We start from the raw sequence: 23,867 nt of genomic DNA, 5'->3' as shown, positions 1-23,867 counted from the left end.
CCGGTTGAACCGGTCCGATCGGCCGGTTTGGTCCGGTTTTCAAAACAGTGGTTTTAATATCCAAACTAACAAAGGTGTTTCATTCAAAATAAGTTTTTCAAATAAAACTTCATTTAATTGATTCAATTCAAATAAGCTATTGCATTAAATCATTAAATAACATTATGTTCTAACAACAATTACCAACAATATCAAACATTCCTCATAAGTTCGGAAATATGAACATCTAATATTTGATTACACTAATTTTTGATCTATTTACAACCGATCAACCGATCAAGTGCATGTTACTAACATCAAATCATAAAACACGTACAAATTTCACAATTTGATTAATTAAATTGATAAGAACCCTAATTCATCGATAAAATGAAAAGAGAATCGAATACTCTTTAAGACCAAATCAAATATTACTAAAAGATAAACATAAATTCAAGTCCAATTTACTAAATTCTCGTGTGGCATTTTTGTAGTATTCCTACGCGATTTCACAAACCACTAATTAGCATATCTAAACAGTAAGAACATCCGAACAAATTTAAAAGCTGAAGTGAATTAGAAGTACATATGTTCTTCCCTGCCCAAACGTCGCAGGGAGGTTTAAGCTCTTAAAACCCTAGTCACATATTGCTCGATCCTCTCTCTCGCCCTCCCAAAGCAATCCTACATTACACAAATCATCGTTGAGGGTTTAATACTCAGACAAAATGAGCTACGCAGCGTACAAATTGATGCACCCGCCCACCGGAATCGACAACTGCGCTTCGGGATTCATCACGCATTCTCCCGCCGACTTCGCTTCCCGCATTCTCCCGGTTCCGACTGATGATATCGATCCCGTCTGGCCCTCCACTCCGACTCCAGGTGTTGGCCCTATCCCAAACCTCATCGTGACCGCAGCCAATGTTCTAGAAGTATACACCGTTAGGGTTCAAGAAGATGGTAATAGCACTAATAAGGATTCTAGCACCGTATCTCAACCACAGCGTGGCGGCGTCATGGCTGGTCTCTCTGGTGCTTCACTAGAACTCGTTTGTAGTTACAGGTACTGTCTTTATTTTCAAACTTATAGGATAACATTAAGTTCGGCTGGTGTAGTGAAAACGACCATTGCAATTCAGCAAATAGATAGATACATTTTAGTTGTGAACTTAGTTCATCTGCTTCATTGTTAATTTTCATTGCTTCTATGTGATACTCCCATACATTTAAGAAGAGAGACGTATTTTGAATTTTGAGATCGAATGTTCTAAATTATATCTTGTAATACAGGTTGCACGGCAACGTGGAATCAGTGGGTGTGCTGTCTTCTGGAGCAGAGGAGCGAACAAGTGGTAGAAGAAGAGATTCTATCATCTTAACTTTTGAAGATGCAAAAATCTCTATTCTAGAATTTGATGATTCAGTTTATGGACTTCGTACAAGGTGAGTTACACAACTTTAATCCAGAATCTCATCAAAACTCGACTTGTTTTGTTTGCATACATTTTCATCATCACCTATCATTCCTTGGACGATATACTTTTATAGTATGATCTTCATGTATACATGTGAACACTCAAAGATTCAAATGATTTTTTTTTTTTCATTTGAACTTTTGATCTTAGATGCATTAGCTTCTTTTCAATGATTATCGAATCAGATAGATCTTCCATTGGTCTTACTGTGTCAGGCATAAGCATATTGCTGGCTTTATGACAGATCTGTATATTAGGACCTCTAATCATAACAAGATTGATATTCCTCTCCCTTTTTTTTTTTTTTTTTTTTTTTTTTTTCTTTTTTTTCCAGTTCAATGCACTGCTTTGAGGGTCCACAGTGGGTTCATTTGAAAAAGGGCAGAGAATCTTTTGCCAGAGGGCCGTTCATCAAAGTTGATCCTCTAGGCAGGTGTGCAGGGGTACTTGTTTATGGCCTACAAATGATAATACTCAAAGCTGCTGAGGTCTATTCTGCTACTTTATACATTATCTCTGTTGATTTCATCTCAGATCACTCAAAATTGATTTCATTTTTGTTATTTTGGATGTTAGGCTGGTGGTTTGGTGGGAGATGATGGTGGTTCTAGTGGTGGAGGCTCAGTTTCTGCACGTATACAATCATCATATATGATTAGCTTACGGGAGTTGGATGTCAAACATGTCAAGGATTTTATCTTTGTTCATGGTGAGAACCTCTTTATATGCGTTATCTGTGGAAATATTGCTTTCAAACACAGATTCAAATACATTTTTCAGTTACGAGTTTGATAACATTCAGTTTATAGGTTACATTGAACCTGTTTTGGTCATCCTTCATGAGAAAGAACTCACTTGGGCTGGGCGCCTGCCACATAAGCATCATACCTGTATGATTTCTGCACTTAGTATCAGTACCACTTTGAAGCAGCATCCACTCATATGGTCTGCAACTGTAAGTTCTGACCCCACAATTGCAACTGAATTATATAGTGTTATAGTTACAGTTTATGTTTTTTTTTTTTTTTTTTGTGTTGCTACTGAATTTTTTATGTTGTGTGTATCAGAATCTTCCACATGATGCATATAAGCTTCTTGCTGTGCCCTCTCCAATTGGTGGAGTTCTTGTAGTTTGTGCAAATACTATTCATTATCATAGCCAGTCAGCATCATGCATATTGGCTTTGAATAATTATGCTGTTCCCATGGATAGCAGTCAGGAGATGTCAAGATCAAGTTTCAGTGTGGAGCTTGATGCTGCAAATGCAACTTGGATATCAAATGATGTTGCCATGCTGTCAACAAAATCTGGCGAACTACTTCTGTTGACACTTGTACATGATGGCCGGTAAGAGTAAATGTTATTATTTTTTTATTCCCTTTTGTTGAACATATGACAAATAGTTTTTTTTAAAAAAAATCTTTGCAGTATGGTGCAGAAACTTGACCTTTCCAAATCTAAAGCTTCAGTGTTAACTTCGGTCAGTCATGGTGACATAAGCATTTATGTTTCTCTATTTTTGCAATATGTGATGAGGTTTTATTGTATTACAGGGAATCACTACTGTTGGAAGCTCTTTCTTCTTTTTAGGGAGTCGTTTAGGGGATAGTTTGCTAGTGCAGTTCCATTGTGGGGCAGGGTCCTCTATTGTAAAGGAAGAGGTTGGTGATATTGAAGGCGATGTTCCATTAACAAAACGATTAAGAAGATCTTCCTCTGATGCTTTGCAAGATTTGGCAAATGATGATGAACTTTCCTTGTATGGGTCAGATCTGAACAATGCCCAGTCTGCCCAGGTTATTCATTTCACAACTTTTTACAAATTTCTTTCCCTGAGTTTATTCTTTCCTTTTATTTCCCTGAGTTTGTCTTCGATTTAAATAATATATTTTGAACAAAATTTATCCGTATACGTGCTGTTGGACATAATAATGACTTAGGGGATGATTCTTTTTGACTTAGTGGTCTTAATGACTTAATCACTTAATCTGAACAAACTATACATGGCATGGCTGTTCCTTTTTGACTTAATGTGGACAAAATGACTTAATGGGTTATACTAAAAAGCCTGTCTTAATGTATCATGACAATTAGCATGTACCTATTTGTCTTTCTTCTTTTTTCCTTCCAACTCTCCTCATGTTAAATTGTTAAAAACTTAAAATGGATGGATATTGTGATTTTTTTTAACTATTAAGGGTAGAATGGTCATTTTGTTTCATTCAGATGGTTTGTTTAGTTCAGAAAAGAAACAAACAAACCTTATGTATACTGCACTTTATCCAAATAGACTTCATTACCCATCCGGCCACTTTATCATTGCGGGTTATCTATGGGGAAAAAAAGAAACAGACCCTCATGGGTTAAGCCAAAAAACTCGGCTTAATGTATCCACACACCAACTCTAACATGTTTGCCCCTCCTTTTCCTTCCAACTCCTCATAGGTTAAATTTGATGAATGTTGTTAAACTTGGATGCATATTGTGAAATTTATTTGTTGGAATATACGGGTGAAATAGACATCATCACCCATTCAACTACTTTACCCACACATGAGTTAATGGGCAAAAAGAAACAGCCACTTAAAGGGAAAAAAGAAAAAGAAATAGGGGTGTGTAAATGGCAAGGCATATACGTATTCTTCGTTTTAAGCCTTATATACAGCAATATAATAACATTTCCTTTTTTTTTTTTTGTTTTTAAAACTATGCAGAAAACATTCTCGTTTACTGTAAGGGACTCATTGATTAATGTTGGCCCTTTGAAAGACTTCTCTTATGGTTCACGAATGAATGCTGATTCAAATGCTACAGGGGTTGCTAAACAAAGTAATTATGAACTTGTGAGTTGTCTCTTTCTGTTCATTAATGAAAATTGCTTTTGGTATTTTCCTTCTTTTGTACTATTAATACATCAAATACTTGAAACTCTACATCACTCCAGTTCTTATATATGCTGATGCTCTTAACATATCTCCAGGTGTGCTGTTCTGGTCATGGAAAAAACGGCTCTCTCTGTGTGCTTCAACAATCTATCCGTCCAGAAATTATCACCCAGGTCTCCTCATTTCCTCAAAGAGCCTCATACTGTTACTATGCCTCATACCTCACTAATGACTAATTTCAAAAAGTCAATATGTTCATTTTATAGGAAGCTATACCAGGTTGCAAGGGGCTTTGGACTGTCTACCACAAAAATTCACGCAATCAACCTGAACATTTGAAAACAGCATCCGAGGATGATGAGTATCATGCATATTTAATCATCAGTTTGGAAAGTCGAACAATGGTAATATTAATATGGTCAAATTGCTCACATGTAAAAGTATAAAACATGTGACTATTGACTAGTTTTGTTGCTATTATGTGTTGCAGGTATTGCAGACAATTAATAATCTTGAAGAGGTGACTGAAAACGTGGATTACTTTGTTCAAGGAAGTACTATCTATGCTGGGAATCTTTTTGGAAGGTGAATTTATATCATTCGTATGTCATATTGTCATGTTAATAGCCTGTTACTTAGTGGTTGCTTTTTATAAAAGTTTGTAACTTTTTGTTAGGAGGCGAGTCATACAAGTGTACGCTCGTGGTGCTCGAATTCTTGATGGTGCTTTCATGACTCAAGAACTAAACTTCCGACCTGCAAATTCTGAAGCTGTTGCAACTTCTCCCAATTCTTCCTCAGTGGCATCCGTCTCCATTGCTGATCCGTATGTATTATTGATGATGACAGATGGAAGTATTCAGCTTCTTGTTGGAGGTACATTTTCTTTAATAATACTATATCCATGTTTTCTATAGAGTAATTACAAATTTGTCCTGTGGATATTTTTTTTTCCAGTTTTGGTCCCAAAAGGACCCGCCTTGCAATTTTGGTCCTTATTTTGATGTTTCGTAACGATTTTGGTCCTTGGATTGTTAAGCTGTTACTCTCTTTACAACACTATCTTGCCCATGAACCAAAAAGTACTAATTTCTCTTAATTTTCTTATTAAACTTTTTTCTAAAATTATAACGTGTTTTCTTTTAAAGTTATAAAAGGTATAACTTTTTAAATTCTTTATCATTTAAAATGACCATTTTCTCCTTGGCTCGCCGATTTTTTTTTTTTTTTTTGAATTTTCTAGATGCTAATGTCTAGAATATAAATACATGTGCATTAAAATATGTTTTCGTAAATAATCAATGTGTTAAAAAGTTCGAATTCTGCAAGTTGTATTCGTATCCAAGACATTAGTATTTACAAATATCAGAATAGAAATGAGCAAAAAATGTTGGTTGGCCAATAATGAAATGGTCGTTTTAAAGGTAAAATAATGTAAAACACTATGCTTGATGGTCAAAAATAAAATATGCTATAATTTCAAAATTAGTTAATTGATAAAATAAATTGAAAATTACGATTCTGGTTCCTGTGGCATACTGTTTTCTTCAGGTTTGGTCAAAATGATCAGGTGAGTGGTTAGATTTAACAAATTTAGGACCAAATTCCTTATGAAACATGAAACTAAAGACCAAAAAATTCAGATTTGGACCAAAACCGAAAGTTTTTGCTGAACACAAGGACCAAAATTGTAATGTGGTAGGTTTTGCATGCTCTTCAAGTAAATGTGAAAAATCTGTTGTTGATGCTTACAGACCCCTCGACATGCACCATGAGTATCAATAGTTTGGCTGCATTTCAAAGCTCCAAGAAAGCGATAGCTTGCTGTACACTGTATCACGATAGAGGAACAGAGCCATGGCTAAGAAAGACAAGTACAGATGCTTGGCTTTTGACAGGTGTCAGTGAGGCAATTGAAGGACCCGATGGGACACCTCAGGATCAAGGCGATATATACTGTGTAGTCTGTTATGAAAGCGGCTCACTCGAAATATACGATGTCCCGATTTTCTCTTGTGTTTTTTCGGTTGACAGCTTTGTTTCCGGAAGAATCTTTCTTGGAGACAACGTATCCCAGGAACCTTCCAATGATAGCCACAACATCAACATGAAGGTTGTTGAATTGGCCATGCACAGGTGGCCAGGGGACAACAGCCGCCCTTTTCTGTTTGGAATCTTGGCTGATGGGACGATTCTTTGTTATCATGCTTACTTGTATGAAGGAGGTTCCGAAAATGCTTCTAGAAGTGAAGTGGTTTCTTCTGTTGAAACCTCTTCATCAAACTCTTCAAGACTTAAGAATTTGAGATTTTCACGTGTTTCTTTGGATACGTACACAAGAGAAGAGATGTCAGCAGAAACCCCGTTTCCAAGAATAACAATGTTTAAAAATGTTGGTGGTCACCCTGGTTTCTTCCTCTCTGGTTCAAGACCTGCATGGTTTATGAAATTTAGAGAGCGGATTCGCATCCATCCCCAGGCATGTTGTAAAATCACAAAATTGCCCTTCCTTTCAATTTTCTCAAATTTCTTCTGACCATGTTTTTTAAATTTACAGCTATGTGATGGATCAATTATTGCCTTCACGGTTCTTCATAACATGTACTGTAACCATGGGTTCATCTATGTTACCTCACAGGTCAGATAGCAAAACTTTTCGTCTTTTCTTCTTTCATCTTCTAACAAATAAAATATTAAAAAATGCATGAATTTTTTTTTTCTTGATAGGGTACATTGAAGATTTGCCAACTTCCATCCTTGCTATCATATGACAACTATTGGCCAGTACAAAAGGTCTTTATCAGCCTGTAACATAATCACTTTCACATATGACATATACTCGTATTGGATAACTATCAAGTAAATATTTCTTTGTTTTTTGAATTTTGATAGATTCCTTTGAAGGCCACTCCACATCAAGTAACATACTTTGCCGAGAAGAACTTATACCCGCTTATAGTTTCTGTTCCTGTGAGTGGATTGTTTTCTATGTTTACACATTCTTAATATCCGTATTATTGTATTAATATTTGTTGGTTATTTTTGCAGGTGGTAAAGCCTATAAACCAAGTCCTATCATCTATGGTTGATCAAGAATCTGGTCACCAAATCGAGCATGATGTTTCAAATCTTGATGGTACTTATACTGTAGAAGAATTCGAGGTCAGGATTTTGGAACCAGAAAGTTCTGGTGGGCCATGGCAAACTAAAGGAACAATCCGCATGCAAAGTACTGAAAATGCACTAACTGTGCGAGTCGTTACATTATCTGTAAGCCCAAACCATTTTTATTCTTACAGTTGCTCATGTCATGAAGTATTATTATTATTATTGTTAATTTTTCTAAATTTGTGGATCATAGAATACAACAACCAGGGAAAACGTAACACTTTTGGCGATAGGGACAGCTTATGTGCAAGGAGAGGATGTGGCTGCAAGAGGGCGTGTTCTTTTGTTTTCCGTTGAAAGTAGCACTGAAGTTTCACAGCCAGCGGTACTAGCTTAGCTGTCACTGTTTAATGGTTTGTGTTGATTTTTTTTTTGACATTATTATATTTGTTTCTGGTTTTAAGGTTACAGAGGTGTACTCCAAAGAAATGAAAGGTGCCATATCAGCTCTAGCTTCAATTCAAGGCTATTTGTTAGTAGCTTCGGGCCCCAAAGTTATTCTACACAAATGGACAGGTTCCGAGTTGAGTGGGGTCGCTTTCTTTGATGCTCCACCACTGTATGTTGTCAGCTTAAACATCGTAAGTCATCTTCTACATCTTTCATTTTTTTTTGCCCGATTTGTCTGTGAACAGGTCTCTGTTCCGAGTAAAATGGCTATATCACCTTTTTCTGTTATTTATTTGTTTATTTATAAATGTTTGTTAATTTGAACATTTTAAATTATTATTATTATATTACTTTGGACCCGCCAATCCCACCCCCACCCTTGTAATATAATAATAATTTAAAAGTAAGTTCTATTTATTTATTTTTTCATTTTTGGTTCTGAAAAATTTGTTTTCCAAGTAAAACTAGTATTTTTGGTTGTTGAGATTTTTTCAGTTTTAGTCCCAAAAATATAATTATTTTGGTTGGAGCAAGCACCAAAAATCTCAAATAAGGACCAAAATTGCAAGAGAACATTTTAGGATCAGTATCGAAAAAAATGCAATTTACTCCAATTAAAATGTTAATATCAGCAAAGGGTAATAGAGTCATTTTACTTGAAACCTTGGCCAAAAAGAAAAAGCTCAGAGTTGCTACCTAGAGAAAAATCAAAGTTGCAAAAAAGCTAGTCTAATTTGTTTGTTGATGGTTTTAGGTAAAAAATTTCATTCTGCTGGGGGATATCCACAAAAGCATATATTTCCTAAGTTGGAAAGAACAAGGATCTCAACTGAGTCTACTAGCAAAAGATTTCGGATCCCTGGATTGCTTGGCAACAGAGTTTCTAATCGACGGAAGCACACTAAGTCTGATGGTCTCGGATGACCAAAAAAACGTACAGATATTCTATTACGCCCCAAAAGTCTCCGAGAGCTGGAAAGGCCAGAAGCTTCTTTCTCGGGCAGAGTTTCATGTCGGGGCCCACGTCACGAAATTTCTACGCCTACAGATGCTTCCGACCTCCAACTCCCCTCCATCAGATAAAACCAACCGTTATGCACTCCTGTTTGGGACCTTGGATGGGAGCATCGGGTGTATCGCGCCTCTTGATGAGCTGACTTTTAGGAGGCTTCAGTCTCTGCAGAAAAAACTTGTGGACGCTGTTCCTCATGTTGCTGGTTTGAATCCCAGATCTTTTCGCCACTTTCATTCCAATGGAAAGGCTCATCGCCCTGGCCCTGATACCATTGTTGATGCTGAACTCCTCTGCCAGTAAGTTTCTTCTTCACCATGTTTTTGCTATTTCCTTCAATTATTAACTCTTCTTTTTCTAGTTGTGTTATATATTATGCGTTTTTGTATCTGCAGTTATGATATGCTGCCTTTTCAACATCAGCTTGAGATTGCAAACCAGATTGGGACAACACGTTCTCAGATCATTTCAAATTTAAATGACCTGGCTCTTGGTACTAGCTTCTTGTGATTATTTTTGATTCACAGTTGATTTGGTTGCTTATAAGTCAACTGATTTAGTGTATGGATTGCAAGTAAATTAATGATGTAGTGGGTCGTGTACTTGGGTTAGATGAGTTTGATGATGTAACATAGGTAGGGCTCGTCAAAATCAAATTTGTATAATTTAACATTGGGGTTTAAGTGAGGCTCAGTCATCCTTGTCGCAGATTATTTATAAACAATTTTTTTAGTGATGCTTTTACATTTTTTTTTTTTTTTTTTTTTTTAAAAACAACAATAAATAAAAATTTAAGCTATTATATGCTTGTTTTTATAGTATATTACGGAGAATGAACTTGAACATCAAAATCCTTTTATATTTATGTAAATAAAAAGTATAAGATTATTTGGTTCGGTACAATTCTAAAAATCTAATTTTAAAATTGATTACAAATTAATTGTAGCTATTTTCATGCTTTAGAGTTTGGACACTTCCATTATGTTCTTTCCTACTTTATTTTCCTTCTTGTTTTTCCTTGGTAAATATTATGTTCTCGTCACACTCTACAAATAACCCATCACGGATATTTTATCTTCTTGTAGCACTATTAAAAAATTGGGCCAAAAATTATATAATAATCCCTTTCTAAACATATGTTATTATTTAGAACATGAGATATTAATTAATCTTACTATATGATATACTAAATTTATGTAAGATATAAGACTGGTTCGACAATACATCTCTAAACAGTATGTAAGACTCCAACATGAATGCCCACTTAGAAAAGGTTTCAATTTAACGAGACGATAACATGTTTCTTAAGACCTTAAGAGATGATAAATGCATCTCTGATTATCATGTTGAATACTTGATTTTCATTTAAAAGCCGATTTAACAAGTAAACAAAAAAAGATCCCGTTATCGAAGCGTGATTCATGCATAATCCATCAATATGATTCTGTTGAAAATTCTCATGCTAGGTTTTACAAGTTGTAAACTGTCAAGTGATAAATGCACATCAATTAATCTAATATATATTTTTTAATAATAAACCGAGGTAAAGAAATATTAGAAGAGCACATATAAAGAAAAAAAGATGCATGGATTGAATAAAAAGTTAAATGACAGAAAGAAACAATCATAGTCACCGAATCCATTAAAATCGAAATCAAAGCACCTTAATTACGGAGACTTAATAGTTAGCATTTGGATCTATCCAACAAAACTGAATTTCTAGCTTGCTAATATATAACTCGACTTCAAAATTATATGAACAAGATTGCAGATCGAATTGTAGGTTGGATGTTTTCCTTGAATTGCTTGTAACTACTAGAAACAAGGGTTTTAGAGACGGAAGTATCCGTCGCTAAATGTTGTTTGCGATGGATCAGCGACGGAATCACTCCATAGGTATTTAATAGGTGGCTAATTTCTCAGCGAGGGTTTTAGCGACGGAGAGGTTTTTCCTTGCGACAAATGTAGCGACAGAATATCCGTCGCTAAATGTCACTCAATACATTTACTCAGGACATTAGCGACAAAATTTGATAAAGTCATTCCGTCACTGTTCTGTTGCAAATTTCCGTTACCAGTTTTTTTTCCGTAGCAAATCCCTTGCAAAATTCATATACTGATTTTTTTTTTCATCGCTGATCTGTCGCAAATTTTAGACATGGTTTTTTTCCATAGCTAATCCCTTGCAAAATTTATACATTAATTTTTTTTTTTGTTCTGTCGCTGATCCGTCGCAAACTTTAGACATAATATTTTTTCCGTAGCTAATCCCTCGCAAAATTGATGCATTAAAATACTTTTTTTATCCTCACGAATCCGTCGCAAACTTGTAATATCATTTTTTTTATTATGATTCTAAAAGAAAAAAAAATACTACAATCATCAAATTTTTATACTAAAAAATATCAAATAACCATACAACCAAACATTACAATACCAAAACTATCAAAGTTTACCAAAATATCATTCAAAAGACATCCAAAACCAAAACTATCCATATAACATCAAACTCCCAAAGGTTTAACTTCAAAATAACATTTTAGCACCAAGAAATCCAAAGTATGCATCGGGAAATGAGTTTTCACAAAACATAACTTCAAAATAACATTTTAGTTGTTCTCTTCATTTCATGTCCATCCAATCATCTTCAGTTCTCATTCCTATAAAACATTATTCAAAACAATCAAAAGTATCAAATACAAAAGGTTAACAAGTCATTCAAAAACATCAAATACTAATGGTTAACATCATATTACCTCTAATTTTCAATTTCCCATCATATTTTGCAAGGCTGCATACATCTTCTCCATTGCTTCATATTTTGCATCAATTTGTTGTTGTTTGGCATCTATTGTTGCAGCTTTGGCATCCATTTCCAAAAATATATTACAAAACTTTGTCATTGTGGGCAAAATGATAATTTTACCAGGATTGGATATGCTCTAATAAAAAACCGTAAGGGAAAAATGTAAATTCCATGGTCCCTAAATGATGACCATATCAAAAAAAAATTGTTGCTAGATCATGGCAAAATGACCATCTTATCACCCCCCCCCACTAGGCCCTTATCAAAATTCTATTAAAAATACAAAATTTAGGGAAAATTTGTCATTTTACCATATAAATCCAAAACAATATGAAACCAGGGGCAAACAAAACAGAGCACAGATCACTTCAAGATTTTTCAATAAAAGAAAGGCAAACCAGGGGTAAAATGCCCAGAAAAGAGAAAAGCAAACCAGGGGCAAACAAAATGAACATGAAAAGAGACATGGTATAGAAAAGAAAATCGACATAAATTGAATTTCCTGCAAGCAGATGAGTATATGTGCCCACATGTTTCTTGACAAAAACTACCACCTACACATCATATCAGGTGTTTATTAAACGATACTTATTCATGGCAGAAAGAGGAAATAAAAATACAAAAAAAGCTATACTTTATTTTCCCTATTTGGAAAATTTTCAAGTAAGCTAAACAATTTGCAACTATTATAAATTAATAATGTTGATTTATAATTTACATGATTCCCTATGTTATGTAAAATATAGTTGTTTTCATAAAAAGTATCTAAGGACAAGAGTTAGATTACCATGACATGTCTTAAAACTAAATTCTATTACAACGTAACAATACTTTAATACAAATCAATGAAAAAATAGATAAAAGTAAATTGTTGTTTCTACATCCAAGATTTGTTACCTAACTTGTAATTGATATCTATGACACCTGAAGTATAAGTATAACAGTAAGTAAAATGGCCTAAAACTATAGTCTAGGGCCTGTTTTGTAAATAGGGAGATGACTTTGACCCATACAGAAAGATACGTGTAAGTGATTTGCACTCAAGGTTAAGGGCTGAAACTTGAAGACTTTGAAGCTGTTCTATCACATGAATCTAATGATCCTTCTGCAGTGCTGAAAGAGAAGCCGAAAAGAAGGAAGAACAAGGCTAAGAGAGTTAAGAACAAGAAGGTTGATTGCATCATTGGTTTGGTAAGAGAGTTAATGTTTTTTTGGAATGAATGGAATCTGTCTCAAGAGTTGGTATTGAAGGAATTGGAATTGGAATTGAAACCTTTCTTGTGAAATTGTAGGGTTAAAGGGGTATTTTAGTATTTGTTTGATGAGAAAGAAATGTTGGAGTTTGTGAGTTCCGATTGAATTGAGTTCCATTCATATGCCATTGAATTGAAATTGAAATACCCTTTTTTGATGAGTATTTGTTAATTTTTATTGGTAGATATTCAATAATTAATAATAATAATAATAATAATAATAATAATAATAATAATAATAATAATAATAATGTTATTGAAGGTATGGAAAGTTGCTGAGGCTCCAGCAGATGATAAATTTCAGTACACATATTTTGCACATAAAGTAAAGAAGCTATTAGCATCGGATTCCCGCTTACAACCTAATAGATATGCCCTTGAGATGGGTGACATGTCAAAAGCTGGTTCGGAAGAAAGCATGTAAGACGTAAATGCCCTCCAAAACGTTGAGAAGTACTATGAAACTAATGTTTTTTTTTCTTTTGGGAAAGTCTGGAAGAGAAACAGAGGGCTGAAAAAAGAATAAGAGAAACAAACGGGAAAGAATTTGTGCCAAAGTGGTTTGACATGACGGACCAAATTGCCCCTACACCAAAGAGTTGAAGCTGATAAGTCAAGTAGTGTTGAGGATGTTACCTACACCAAAGTGGTTTGGAAATGTTGCTCAAACTGATTGACTCATCATAACTTTCTCTCTCTTTAATTTTGACATAAAAATGTTTTTTTTTTTTTTTTACTTTTTCTTTTTCAAGTAGTAGATTTGTTTGAAAGTTTTGGTGGTTTTGTGACTTGATAAGATTGTAATTGTATTAAATGTTTGTGTCACAAGTAGTAGATAAAAAAACTTGTTAGTAGTTTTGAAGCTTTTGCTATATATTTAATCCTTATAAAGGATATATTATTCAACTCAATCAGATGTTGAGATATGTTTCAAATGGGGATTCACCATAAGGGATTGCCAACATACCAATCATAGTATACTTATTATGTATATAATCTCTATTTCAAACAAACGTGGGTCACTTAATAAAATATAGAGATTATAAGCACACTTTATAATATTTTAATAAATTAAAAACATAATAAACAAATAATAAACATTGTTATAATCAAGCTTTTATAAAACAAACTTTTTAATATCTTATAATATCTTACAAAAGGAAATTAAAATACATAATTTTTCAAACATAATACTAATCAAAAAAGGACGTAAGGGGGTTCCTTTAAAAATAAAAATAAATAAAAACTCATCAAAAAAGGGTATTTCTTTCTCATTAAACAAATACTAATCAAAAAAGGGTTCATTTAAAATTAAAATACATAATTTTTAATATCTTATAATATCTGTCTAAAGAGTTCCGATTGAATTGAAATTGAAACTTTTCGTGTGAAATTGTAGGGTTAAAAGGGTATTTTAGCCCATATACAACTATCATGTTTAATTGCTTAGCCCATTAAGTCAAAAAAGAAACAACCCCTCAATTAGAAAATAAAATTTTAATCTAATTAAAAATCATGAAATTCCTTAATTGTTAAAATATTTATAAAGAAAATGGGTTTTACCACATTTCTTAATTTCATAAACTTGAGTAATGGAAGGTATCAGATTCCATTCCATCAAGAAAAACAAACGACTTTTCTTAATTCCAGTGGAATGAAACTTTCCATTCCTTTTCTAATTCCACCACACCAAACACTACCTAAGTTATTATAAAATTAAAAACCAAACATATATAAAATAAAAAAAATAAAAAAATAAAAAGGTGAAGAGTATCATACTCTAGAAATGGTATCTATTGAAGGTGTCCCAAGAAGATCAGGTATTAATTCCAAGTGATGAACAACACTTTTACCAAGGAAAAGTGGTTTTCTAGTTAATACTTCTGCAAATATACAATGCAATTAAAAAGGTTACAATTAATTATTTAAATAGAAAAAAAAACACACAATTGGGATATCAGAAAAACATAAAAGTGTTCATGATAGTAGTTAAAGATTGATTTTAGATCTAAAATTAACTAAAATCAGATAGAAAATGGAATTAAAAGTGTTCAAGATTGACTCAAAGAACTTGGAAAAACACAAGGGTATATATGGAAATGAACCATGACTAGGTAAATACAATCTTTAAAACAGAATGTGAAACTGAGGAAGAGTTGTGGAAGCAATATGGAATGTTATTCTAGTCTATTGGTATTTATAGTATTACGGTGCATTCAGGTTGTTATTAGGGAAACTCACAGCAAAATGGAAATCCCATGTCTTCTCTAACCGGGGTTCAAATTCTCAACAAACTATGATGAATTCAATGCAGCCCACTTCTAGTCTTGACCCAGGTCAAAGTATGAGTGGGAGTGGGGCCCAACAAGTGAACATGAATCCTATGGGTTCCCTACAGCCGAACCCAAACATGCTTCATATTAAACAACAAGAACAGCTTCTTCAATGCCAACAACTGAAGCAATTTCAAAATCGCCAAATGCTGCAACAATTTCTTCAGAAACAACAACAACAATTCAAACAATAGGGGACTCAAGTAACCAAATGAATCAGCTTCATGATATGAAACTCAGACAACAGCAACAACAAATGGGCGGTGTGAAACCGGGGACTTTTCAACAGGTGGCAGGACAGCGGGCGGGGTACCACCAACAAATGAAGCCAGGTGGCAGTTCGTTTTCACCTCAGTTAATCCCAGGTGGGGTCCCCACAAATTTCTCAACACACTTCTCCACAGATTGAGGGACAGAATATGTTTAAACCTGCTAACTCGCCTTTTACTATTCCTTCACCTTCAACTCCTGGAGCTTCTCCTTTACCAGGGGAGTTAATAGGTGGTGTTGGTGTGTCATCTTTGAGTTAATGTGTGTGTGTGTGTTTATGTGTCTGTGTATATCTCTCAGTGTAAGAGCAGAAGGTTTTTTATGATCATACCAAAGTGCATTAATTTCTTTGAGTTACATAAGTTGTATATTCAGAGAGGAACACAAGTTGAAAGACTCCAATGGCTATCAGAGTAATAATGCCCCTGCCTATGCTCATAATGTCCATGTTCCTCTTCTGCCTCCTTTCCTATTTACCTATAATTCACTCAAACATTTCACACTAACTAGCATTGTGATTGGAGCTTGCAATATTACGCCCAAAACACCTTGGGATTTTCCAGCTTTAACAACTTTGCATATCAGGGGCATTGTATTGTGTGGAGGAATGACGATTGAAAAAGGAAAAAAAATGGAGAAATTAAACCCTAACATAATATATTGTGCAACTAAATCAAACCTAACCTAATATATGACTAAAGCAAATAAAATCAAGAGATTTACCTGAATCGGAAGTTAACGAAGAATAATTTCAGATTTTAAAATTGTGGAGGCTGTCGGAATCGGAAGCTGCAATGGTCCGTTCTTGTCGTCATTTGTTTGAACAGAAAGGGTGAGATTAGGTTAAGCAAGCTGCAACTCGATAGTGTCGTCAATTTCAGATTTGGGTGAGAGCGTGTTCAATTGGAGTGACAAATCCGATTTGGGACAGAAGAAAACTTACACGAAGTTTGGAATTGGAGCGTCAATTTCAGCGAGAGATCGTCAATGTTAAAAACATAGCGTGCATATGCTCTGTCGGTATTCTCTCGCTAAAGAAGTACCAGATGGCCAAAAAGTCGATCTTTTTTTTCCCTCGTTGAACCCTCGCCAAATTCCTTCGTTTTCCACCGATTACTGAGGGATAAGAGTCCGTCGATAAATACTTGTGAGATCTGTAGTTGATCCCTCGCTAAACACTCTCTAATATGCTAAATGTTGAATAAATAAAATAATTGTTTAAATCATCACAGATCTCTCGTAATTCCCTCTCTATAAGCCTAAAATTTGCTACAGATTTAATCCCTCTCTAATATGATCGGTACATGTACCGATCATATTTGCATGCATGCTCCTCCGGCAACAAATGCACCGAACAGAATCGTCCACCGCAACGACATCTAGACCCAAAAACCCCGACCTTATTCTCACAAAAACTCTCACACGACTTGTTACCAGAAACTTCATCTTCCTCTTCACCATCACTTGACACATTGAGACTAAGACGATCACTTTCAGGAGTTGAGACATTATTTGATAATTTTAGACTTGTGATGATTCTTGGTAATGTGGTTTTCTCACTGATTAGATTATTGTCGAAACACATGGAAAACAGGTTTTTAGCCGCCGGAGAATTGGAAAACCCACACCCCTTTTCGCATGGCTGACGCCTGGTGGTTTGGGAGGGATCCTCAAGCGACGCCATTTTTTGGGTTTCTCTCTCTCTAAAAAACTACGTGAAATTGTGGGTTGGAATTTGCTTATTTATAGATGCGATGGGGTTTCTTGGATTGCAAGTAAGGGAAGATTGAGTTAAAGAGTAGAATTAGAGGATTAGACGAATACCGATCTAGAGTTTGAGTGGATATAGGAATTACATGATTTGCATCCCGTTTTTACTCCCCGTTTCCTTATTTAATTACTTAAATATTAAACTTTTATATCCATCGTATCATCCACAGATTTACTTTCATTTTCTATGAATTTTATCAAGTATTTTTGTTATGACAATATAATCTTTACTAACTTATAAAAGAAATCCTATTATTTTTATAAATAGATCTAATAAAATAATAATATTTTTTTAAGGCGTTCAACTCTCTAAGCGTAAAGTACAACTAATCATAAATAAAATAATATTAAATTTTAATATGATTACCTTTGAAATCTTATCTCTTCCAAAAATTTGACCTGATCTCTTTAATTCTCGGTTTGAGTCAATGTTTATTCCTAAAATCTAGGCAAATATCTATCCATTGGCACACCATTCTCTCTATTGTTTGTTATTCATAAAATTTAACCCCAACCTCAACCCACCTACGATCAACAATTAATAACATGAATCTCTCTATTAATGGCCACCAAATTTAGTCATCCTCTTCACGATCATCGTCAAATTTAGCAATGAAAGGTGGGGTTTCAACGCCCGGTGATTACATCCACTTCAAGTTCCAAGTCCCTCTCCGCAAGATCCCAGTAAGTTTTTCTGGTCATAGATTTCGTCGATCTTTCACTTGATTATACATCTATTGACTTACCCAATTCGATAAATCACTGGTTTAGTTGGTATCGATTGTTACTTTCATTATGTGTAAACCGTATTTACAGTTTCGATTCAGCATCAATCGTTCAATGTTTACTCTCAATGAACCTAAAATTATTGAAATTCACATTAAAATGGAGCTATACTTCAACTTTTGAGATTAAATTGGCTAATTTGTAGCTTCCGATTGGTGTATTACTTACAAGCATAAAGCATTAATCTTTATAGTAAGTTCTATAAACAGAAAAAATGTTGATATTAGATTTTACATCCAAATTGATATAAGAATAACATATATGGACATTAATTTTGACATAAATTGTACAGATTTGCACAAAATAATAGAGATATTATGAATCCTGGAACTGCTGGAACAACAGATGTTTACTACAAACAAATCATGGCACTCTCCATGAAGGTAACAACAACTTTAACATTGTTAAAGACAAAAACCAAGTTGAAGGATTCTTTTTCATAACGAAGTTTTCAGATTTTTTTTTGTTTTGTTTCTTTTTCAGGGTTATCAAGTAATTTCTGTTGATATTCCTCGTGTTTGGAACAATCAAGAATGGGTTCAAGCATTTGAGAAGTTTTTAGATGTTATTGATGTCCACCATGTAAGATTATCTGATTCCATTTTTGATGTTATTGTTATTTATTTATGTAATGAATCTTTTTTTTAACAGACATCTTTATGGAACATCACCTGGTGGATTTTAGCACTACTTTTTGCTCAACATAGGCCAAGAAGAGTAAAGTCTTTGATCCTTTCAAATGCATTTTTGGATACAAAATATTTCTTAGCTGCAATGCCTTGGGCCCGTGTGTACGTATCATAAAAAAGGACACTTTCTATATACAATTATACACAAAAGTCTTTTTTTTGGACTGAATGAACTGTGAGTAAATGACTATTTTACCCTTATGTAACATTGTTAGTTAGACCCCTTCTTTCCCGTTGAAACAGTATGTCCTAACAGGAATCCCAAATGGTCCACATGAACCATTTATTGCTGATTCTGTGGACTTTGTTGTTACACAGGTGAGTTTTATAAACACACATACTGAATTATATCCGAATAATTTGAAAAAGAAAATCAATAGTTTAAAGTAATTATGTCGTAATAAGTATGTTAAAAATATAAAATCTGCAGGTTGAGACCTTGGGGGGATTTGGCTTCCAGATTGGCTTTAATAAGTGATGTTGCATCAGTGGGACCTATTCTTCTTTCGGATTCTCTAATCACTATAATGGATGTAAGCTTCCATAACTCATAATCATATTAAAAACATCAACCTAAACTTATCCCACCTAAGGAAATGTTAGATTTACACTTGCTGACTTAACACTTTGCTGTTGTAATAATGAAATCGGAAACCAATTTTTACTTTAGAGCTATATTACTAAAAAGCATGAATTATGTTTCATGTCATTGTTAGAGAGCTCAAGGAATGTTTATCCATATTTGTAAAACATATGTTCTTGTGAATCATTTATTTAATTTTTTAATTAATTTTTTTAATAGATAATATTGTTTTGCAGCTAGAAGTGAAGATGCTACTGATATTATCATAGACTCATAGTACTACTTCTAACATTGCTTTCTATTGGAAGGGTATGGATCTTGCTATGTTGGCGAAAAGGGAGCTTAAGGAAGGAGTGTTGATTCAGGTTTTTTAGGATATTTATCTATTTTAGGCTGATGGGTATGGGCTGGAAAACGACATTGAGGAGGCTAAGTTGGCCAGCCTCAACTCCATACTCCATGGAGACTATTGGATCACTGCCCCCTCTAATGTCAGGCCGAATTATGTTGGAGTGATGATGCAAGCAAGGCAAGACATATCTAAAGTTTGTCTTTTATTGAAAGGTGTTGTTATTTATTATCTTTTTTTATTATTTTTCCAATAATACATTTCGTTAGATACATATTATTTGATTCATTACTTTATTTAGTTATTACTTGTTAGTTTTGTTGTTTTTTTTCTTCATATTTGTATTTCTCAAATTATTATTTTATGAAAGTCAATATCGTGCATGGAATAATGTATTAAAATATAGGCTTAGATATAAAAAAGAAAAGTATAAAATATTACATTATGAATAAAATTCTTGTGATGGATGCTAGAGAAAAGAAAGGTATAAGCAAGTCACTTCGTATGGATGTGTCCTGATTTCTAAAATGAAGGACTGTAAACGTATACTACACACCAAAATATTTATTTTCTTTTGTATTACGAGGGTTACATTGATTTGTTGTTGTAAAACCGATCGATAACAAGATGCATATGTTTTGTGTTACTTGAAATCTAACATGTTTATGTATAGAACTTATTGCCGAATGAGAAACTATTTTTCGCCGCCGCTTTGCGCGGGTCTACGGCTAGTTTCTTATAATGTCAATCTTTTTTCTTGAGAATACGTTCAATTTTTAACATGATAAAATTAATTAAAAAGTATGTCTTTGTTATATACAAAAATTTTAAAATTACTTTTTGTGAAACAAACGATAATTTGTAAAAACTACAAAATTTTAAAATTACATTTTGTGAAACAAACCTTAATTTGTAAAAACTTAAATGCATTTGGTTGCGGAAAATTTTTCAGTTTTTTAGTGAAAATTTTCAAATGAAAATTAAAATATGTTTGGTTGATTCATTTTTCCAAAATTTTCCAAGAAAATGAAAGTTTTATGTTTTCTAAATTGTATGTAACTTTGAAAAGTGATTTTTACAGTTTTTTAAAGTTTTTTAAATTTGTAAGATGGAAAATAAAAACTTTACCGTTTTTAACGAAACACGTTTTCTAAAATTTTCATTGAAAACAAAAGTGAAAACTCAACTCCATTTTTTTATTTTTTTTTTTTGAAAAATGAAAATTGTTTTCCACAATCAAATGTATATTTAAGGACTGTTTGATAGCTGCTGACTGAATTAGTTCTGACTAAGTCAAAATCCTGACTGGGTCTGCACCTCTGACTAAATGTGTCTCTAACTGAAACATGTTGTTTGATTATATATTTTACTGAATGTATTAAATATTAAATAAGACTATTTTACCCTTGTGCTCTGTAATTGTATCATAATGATATTAAGTTACAAATTAATATGTAAAATGGTTTGAAATTTGGTTGCGACCCACCAGGAAACAAAGTTCGTATATAAATCAAATCACGTGTGATACTTTTATTTGCATGAAAATCTTTTCTATTTACCATTTTATTTCCTCCCTTTATTTATTTCTAGTGAAGATGACGATTCAATGCACATTCCATTGCTACTTTGTGTAATTCAGTGACTAAAATGATGGATTTTGGATATCCCATTTTAGTTGCTTTTGAAATTTGAATAAATTAAACTATCATTTATAAAAAAAAATACAAAAAATGCATCAATGCAACAGGTATTACAAGTTGAACCATTACTTCAAACATAATACAATTCCATAGTAATTTAATTTAACAACTTCATCCTGAATAAATAACTAATTACCAAATCCAACAAAATTTCAAAAACAACACCTATATTAAACATCTCATACAAAAATCTAATATCTAATTTAACAACTTCATAATCCCACATAAATCTCTTGTCAATACCACATTAAACAACACCATCATCTGATATGAAGTAAACCATCATTATGTTAAGAAATCAAGACCATGTTACACAAAACTTTGATCATTTTGTCTCTTAGGAGTTTTTGTGACAACCCGTTATTTCAGGTCAATGTAATGACTAAAAGTCGAGTCTTGTAACCTCTTTGTAAAGTAATATGAATATCATCGAAAATGAAATGTTCAAAAAGCTCTGTTTGGGTACACTATGTGGTAGATATCGTGATAAGGTTTCCAAAAATATAAAGATAACTAAAATCCGAGCTATAATGAAGGAGTTATGGCCAATCTAAGATTCATAACGTTATCGGTAAAGCGCTGTTAAGCATAAAACGAGAAATTCCAATAAAATACTTTTTAGCCTTAGGTATCTAAATGAAAGTCGTAGATATCATTAAACCGCGAACATACATAAAAAGAACGCCCAAATCTGACTTCGTATGAGGAAGTTATGAATTTTTGAAGTTTCTGACCTAGCAGTAGACATCTAAAAACTTGAAATAGATATCGAGCGGTCTTTAGCGTACGCAACCTAAATGAAATTTGAATACCCCGACAATAGGAGTATAAATGTAAAAAGTCTGACAAAAATAGACATCAGATGAAGGAGTTATGGGATTTAAACTGACTTTTCTAGGCTCGACCTGTTAAAAATAATATAATAAAAATAAAGTCAAAATTAGCCGACGGAGTCTAAACGAGAGTTGTAGAGTCCTTTCACATCTACGCGTGCATATAAAGAACATTGAAATCGGAGCTCGTACGCGAAAGTTATGAACTTTACAAGTTCGGGACACAAAACCCGAGGCTGACTCAGCCTCACGACGTGAGGGAACCATGCTCACGATGTGAGCTCGTGGCTGATGGGTTCCAAAGTGTCAGACACGTTAACTCGTCGAAGAGGATCATGCTGACTAAGTCTCACGACGTGAGCAATCCAAAACTCGCGACGTGAGACCCCAAATCAGCCCCTATAAATAGAAGTTTAAGGGTGCCGGGTTTGGTGCTCATCTCTTTCCATCTATGTGCCGTTACTCTGCGTGATTACCTCGATAAGCCTTCCCGAAGCCCCGGTTTTTCATACTCGAGTCCCGAAGGAAGTCTTACACTCCCGAGATCCCCGAAAATCCCGAGATTTCAACTCTCTCTAGTCGAAGTTCTGCTCGATTCTTCTCTCGACTACTTCAAAACAACCACTTCAATCAAGTGAGTTCATACCCCTTAATCAAACTTTGAAATGCTTTGAAATGTTTTTAAATGCTTTAGGGGGGGGGGGATACAAGTTGAACCATGTTGGTTATTAGATCAATCACATGTGATTAATAACTAGTATACCAATGGATTTTTCATACTATAAACTGTTTTACCAAACAAATGACTTCAAACTATTTTACATATCAAACTCTTTATCAAATTCACTTTTGTATACTAAACCTTTCTTTTACAGTTTCCAAATTTATATATTATTAAAGCCATATCTACTACATATATAGTTATATAAATAAGGTTTGAATGACTTAGGAGAGATAACCCACTTTACTTCCTGTCCTTGTTTGGTTGTGGTCTTAAAGTACCCGGTTGTTTGTCCGAGTGTCGCTGAATCCTTAGTTAAATATTATGTATATATGTATAGATATAAAGACTTTTATCTCAGTTCAGTACATTCAGTCATACAAACAAGTTTACTAATAAACTATAATAGGTATAGTTTAGAGTTATACTACTTACTACTTCTAGTTCAATGAAGCAAAGAAGAGTCAGTTCATTCATGAGTCATTACTTATTACTATGAGAACATATACAACTATACTAGGATGAGAAAATATACAACGATACTATGATGAGAACATAAAAGTATACGATAGCATAAATGTGATCCACTGTATCGGAGCATGCCTTCATTGTCATGGCCCGAGTTGTAACCAAAATCTCCTTGAGGGAGAGCATGAGTTTGCGTATAGATCTATACTGGATTGACTATCCTACACCTTGTTGCTAGCTACAACGGGACCTGCAGGTCTTCGGGTTCCAAATGTCATACCTTTTGACGACTTACATTGTCGTGTTTTTCAGTCGATAGTATGGTACAATTAATCACATAATACCTTGATATAAATCCGGTTTAAGGTAGATAGTACAACAGTGGTTCCTATA

General features: G+C 33.8%; 2 protein-coding genes and 1 long non-coding RNA gene across 10 annotated transcripts; 2 read left to right on the top strand and 1 right to left on the bottom strand.

Moving 5' to 3' along the window:
- The first annotated feature begins 544 nt into the window (after nt 1-544).
- Nucleotides 545-9,645, top strand: CPSF160 (cleavage and polyadenylation specificity factor 160). The gene is made up of 22 exons (XM_078967321.1): nt 545-1,045; nt 1,273-1,425; nt 1,792-1,945; nt 2,034-2,166; nt 2,267-2,412; nt 2,525-2,805; nt 2,887-2,938; nt 3,012-3,254; nt 4,173-4,301; nt 4,439-4,516; nt 4,610-4,747; nt 4,834-4,928; nt 5,020-5,219; nt 6,098-6,822; nt 6,901-6,981; nt 7,071-7,136; nt 7,236-7,313; nt 7,392-7,613; nt 7,705-7,836; nt 7,916-8,092; nt 8,656-9,212; nt 9,309-9,645. Exons 1-22 carry the CDS (start codon nt 708-710, stop codon nt 9,421-9,423), a joined length of 4,293 nt encoding a protein of 1,430 aa, XP_078823447.1. The 5' UTR covers nt 545-707; the 3' UTR covers nt 9,424-9,645.
- Nucleotides 9,646-11,284: 1,639 nt separating this feature from the next.
- Nucleotides 11,285-17,400, bottom strand: LOC145010887 (uncharacterized). 8 transcript variants are annotated; one of them, XR_013663963.1, is made up of 6 exons: nt 16,519-17,400; nt 16,299-16,427; nt 15,214-15,466; nt 14,752-14,855; nt 11,670-12,273; nt 11,285-11,573 (listed from the first exon to the last, which is right to left on the bottom strand). It is a non-coding gene; the product is annotated as an uncharacterized LOC145010887 (long non-coding RNA). The 8 variants fall into 8 exon arrangements; XR_013663966.1 differs by having other exon boundaries at nt 11,670-11,855; nt 16,519-17,396; XR_013663962.1 differs by lacking the exon at nt 15,214-15,466 and having other exon boundaries at nt 16,519-17,397.
- Nucleotides 17,401-17,957: 557 nt separating this feature from the next.
- Nucleotides 17,958-19,298, top strand: LOC145009380 (uncharacterized). Its single transcript, XM_078968088.1, has 7 exons — nt 17,958-18,029; nt 18,117-18,187; nt 18,424-18,514; nt 18,615-18,713; nt 18,783-18,926; nt 19,040-19,138; nt 19,251-19,298. Exons 1-7 carry the CDS (start codon nt 17,958-17,960, stop codon nt 19,296-19,298), a joined length of 624 nt encoding a protein of 207 aa, XP_078824214.1.
- Nucleotides 19,299-23,867: the final 4,569 nt, after the last annotated feature.

The sequence above is a fragment of the Lactuca saligna genome, chromosome 8, assembly GCF_052625555.1.
Source record: "Lactuca saligna cultivar CGN05327 chromosome 8, ASM5262555v1, whole genome shotgun sequence".
Taxonomy (NCBI): domain Eukaryota; kingdom Viridiplantae; phylum Streptophyta; class Magnoliopsida; order Asterales; family Asteraceae; genus Lactuca; species Lactuca saligna.
Note: the sequence above shows the minus strand (reverse complement) of the source record. Positions and strands in the feature narration are given on the sequence as shown.

Excerpts from the sequence above, each read along its gene's own strand:
- CPSF160 (XM_078967321.1), top strand. The coding sequence starts at position 708 with ATGAGCTACGCAGCGTACAAATTGATGCACCCGCCCACCGGAATCGAC. Across the intron at positions 7,837-7,915 it reads CTGAAGTTTCACAGCCAGCG|GTTACAGAGGTGTACTCCAA; the intron begins GTACTAGCTTAG and ends TCTGGTTTTAAG. Across the intron at positions 8,093-8,655 it reads ATGTTGTCAGCTTAAACATC|GTAAAAAATTTCATTCTGCT; the intron begins GTAAGTCATCTT and ends TGATGGTTTTAG.
- LOC145009380 (XM_078968088.1), top strand. The coding sequence starts at position 17,958 with ATGAAAGGTGGGGTTTCAACGCCCGGTGATTACATCCACTTCAAGTTC. Across the intron at positions 18,188-18,423 it reads TTCAGCATCAATCGTTCAAT|ATTTGCACAAAATAATAGAG; the intron begins GTTTACTCTCAA and ends TAAATTGTACAG. Across the intron at positions 18,515-18,614 it reads TCATGGCACTCTCCATGAAG|GGTTATCAAGTAATTTCTGT; the intron begins GTAACAACAACT and ends TTTCTTTTTCAG.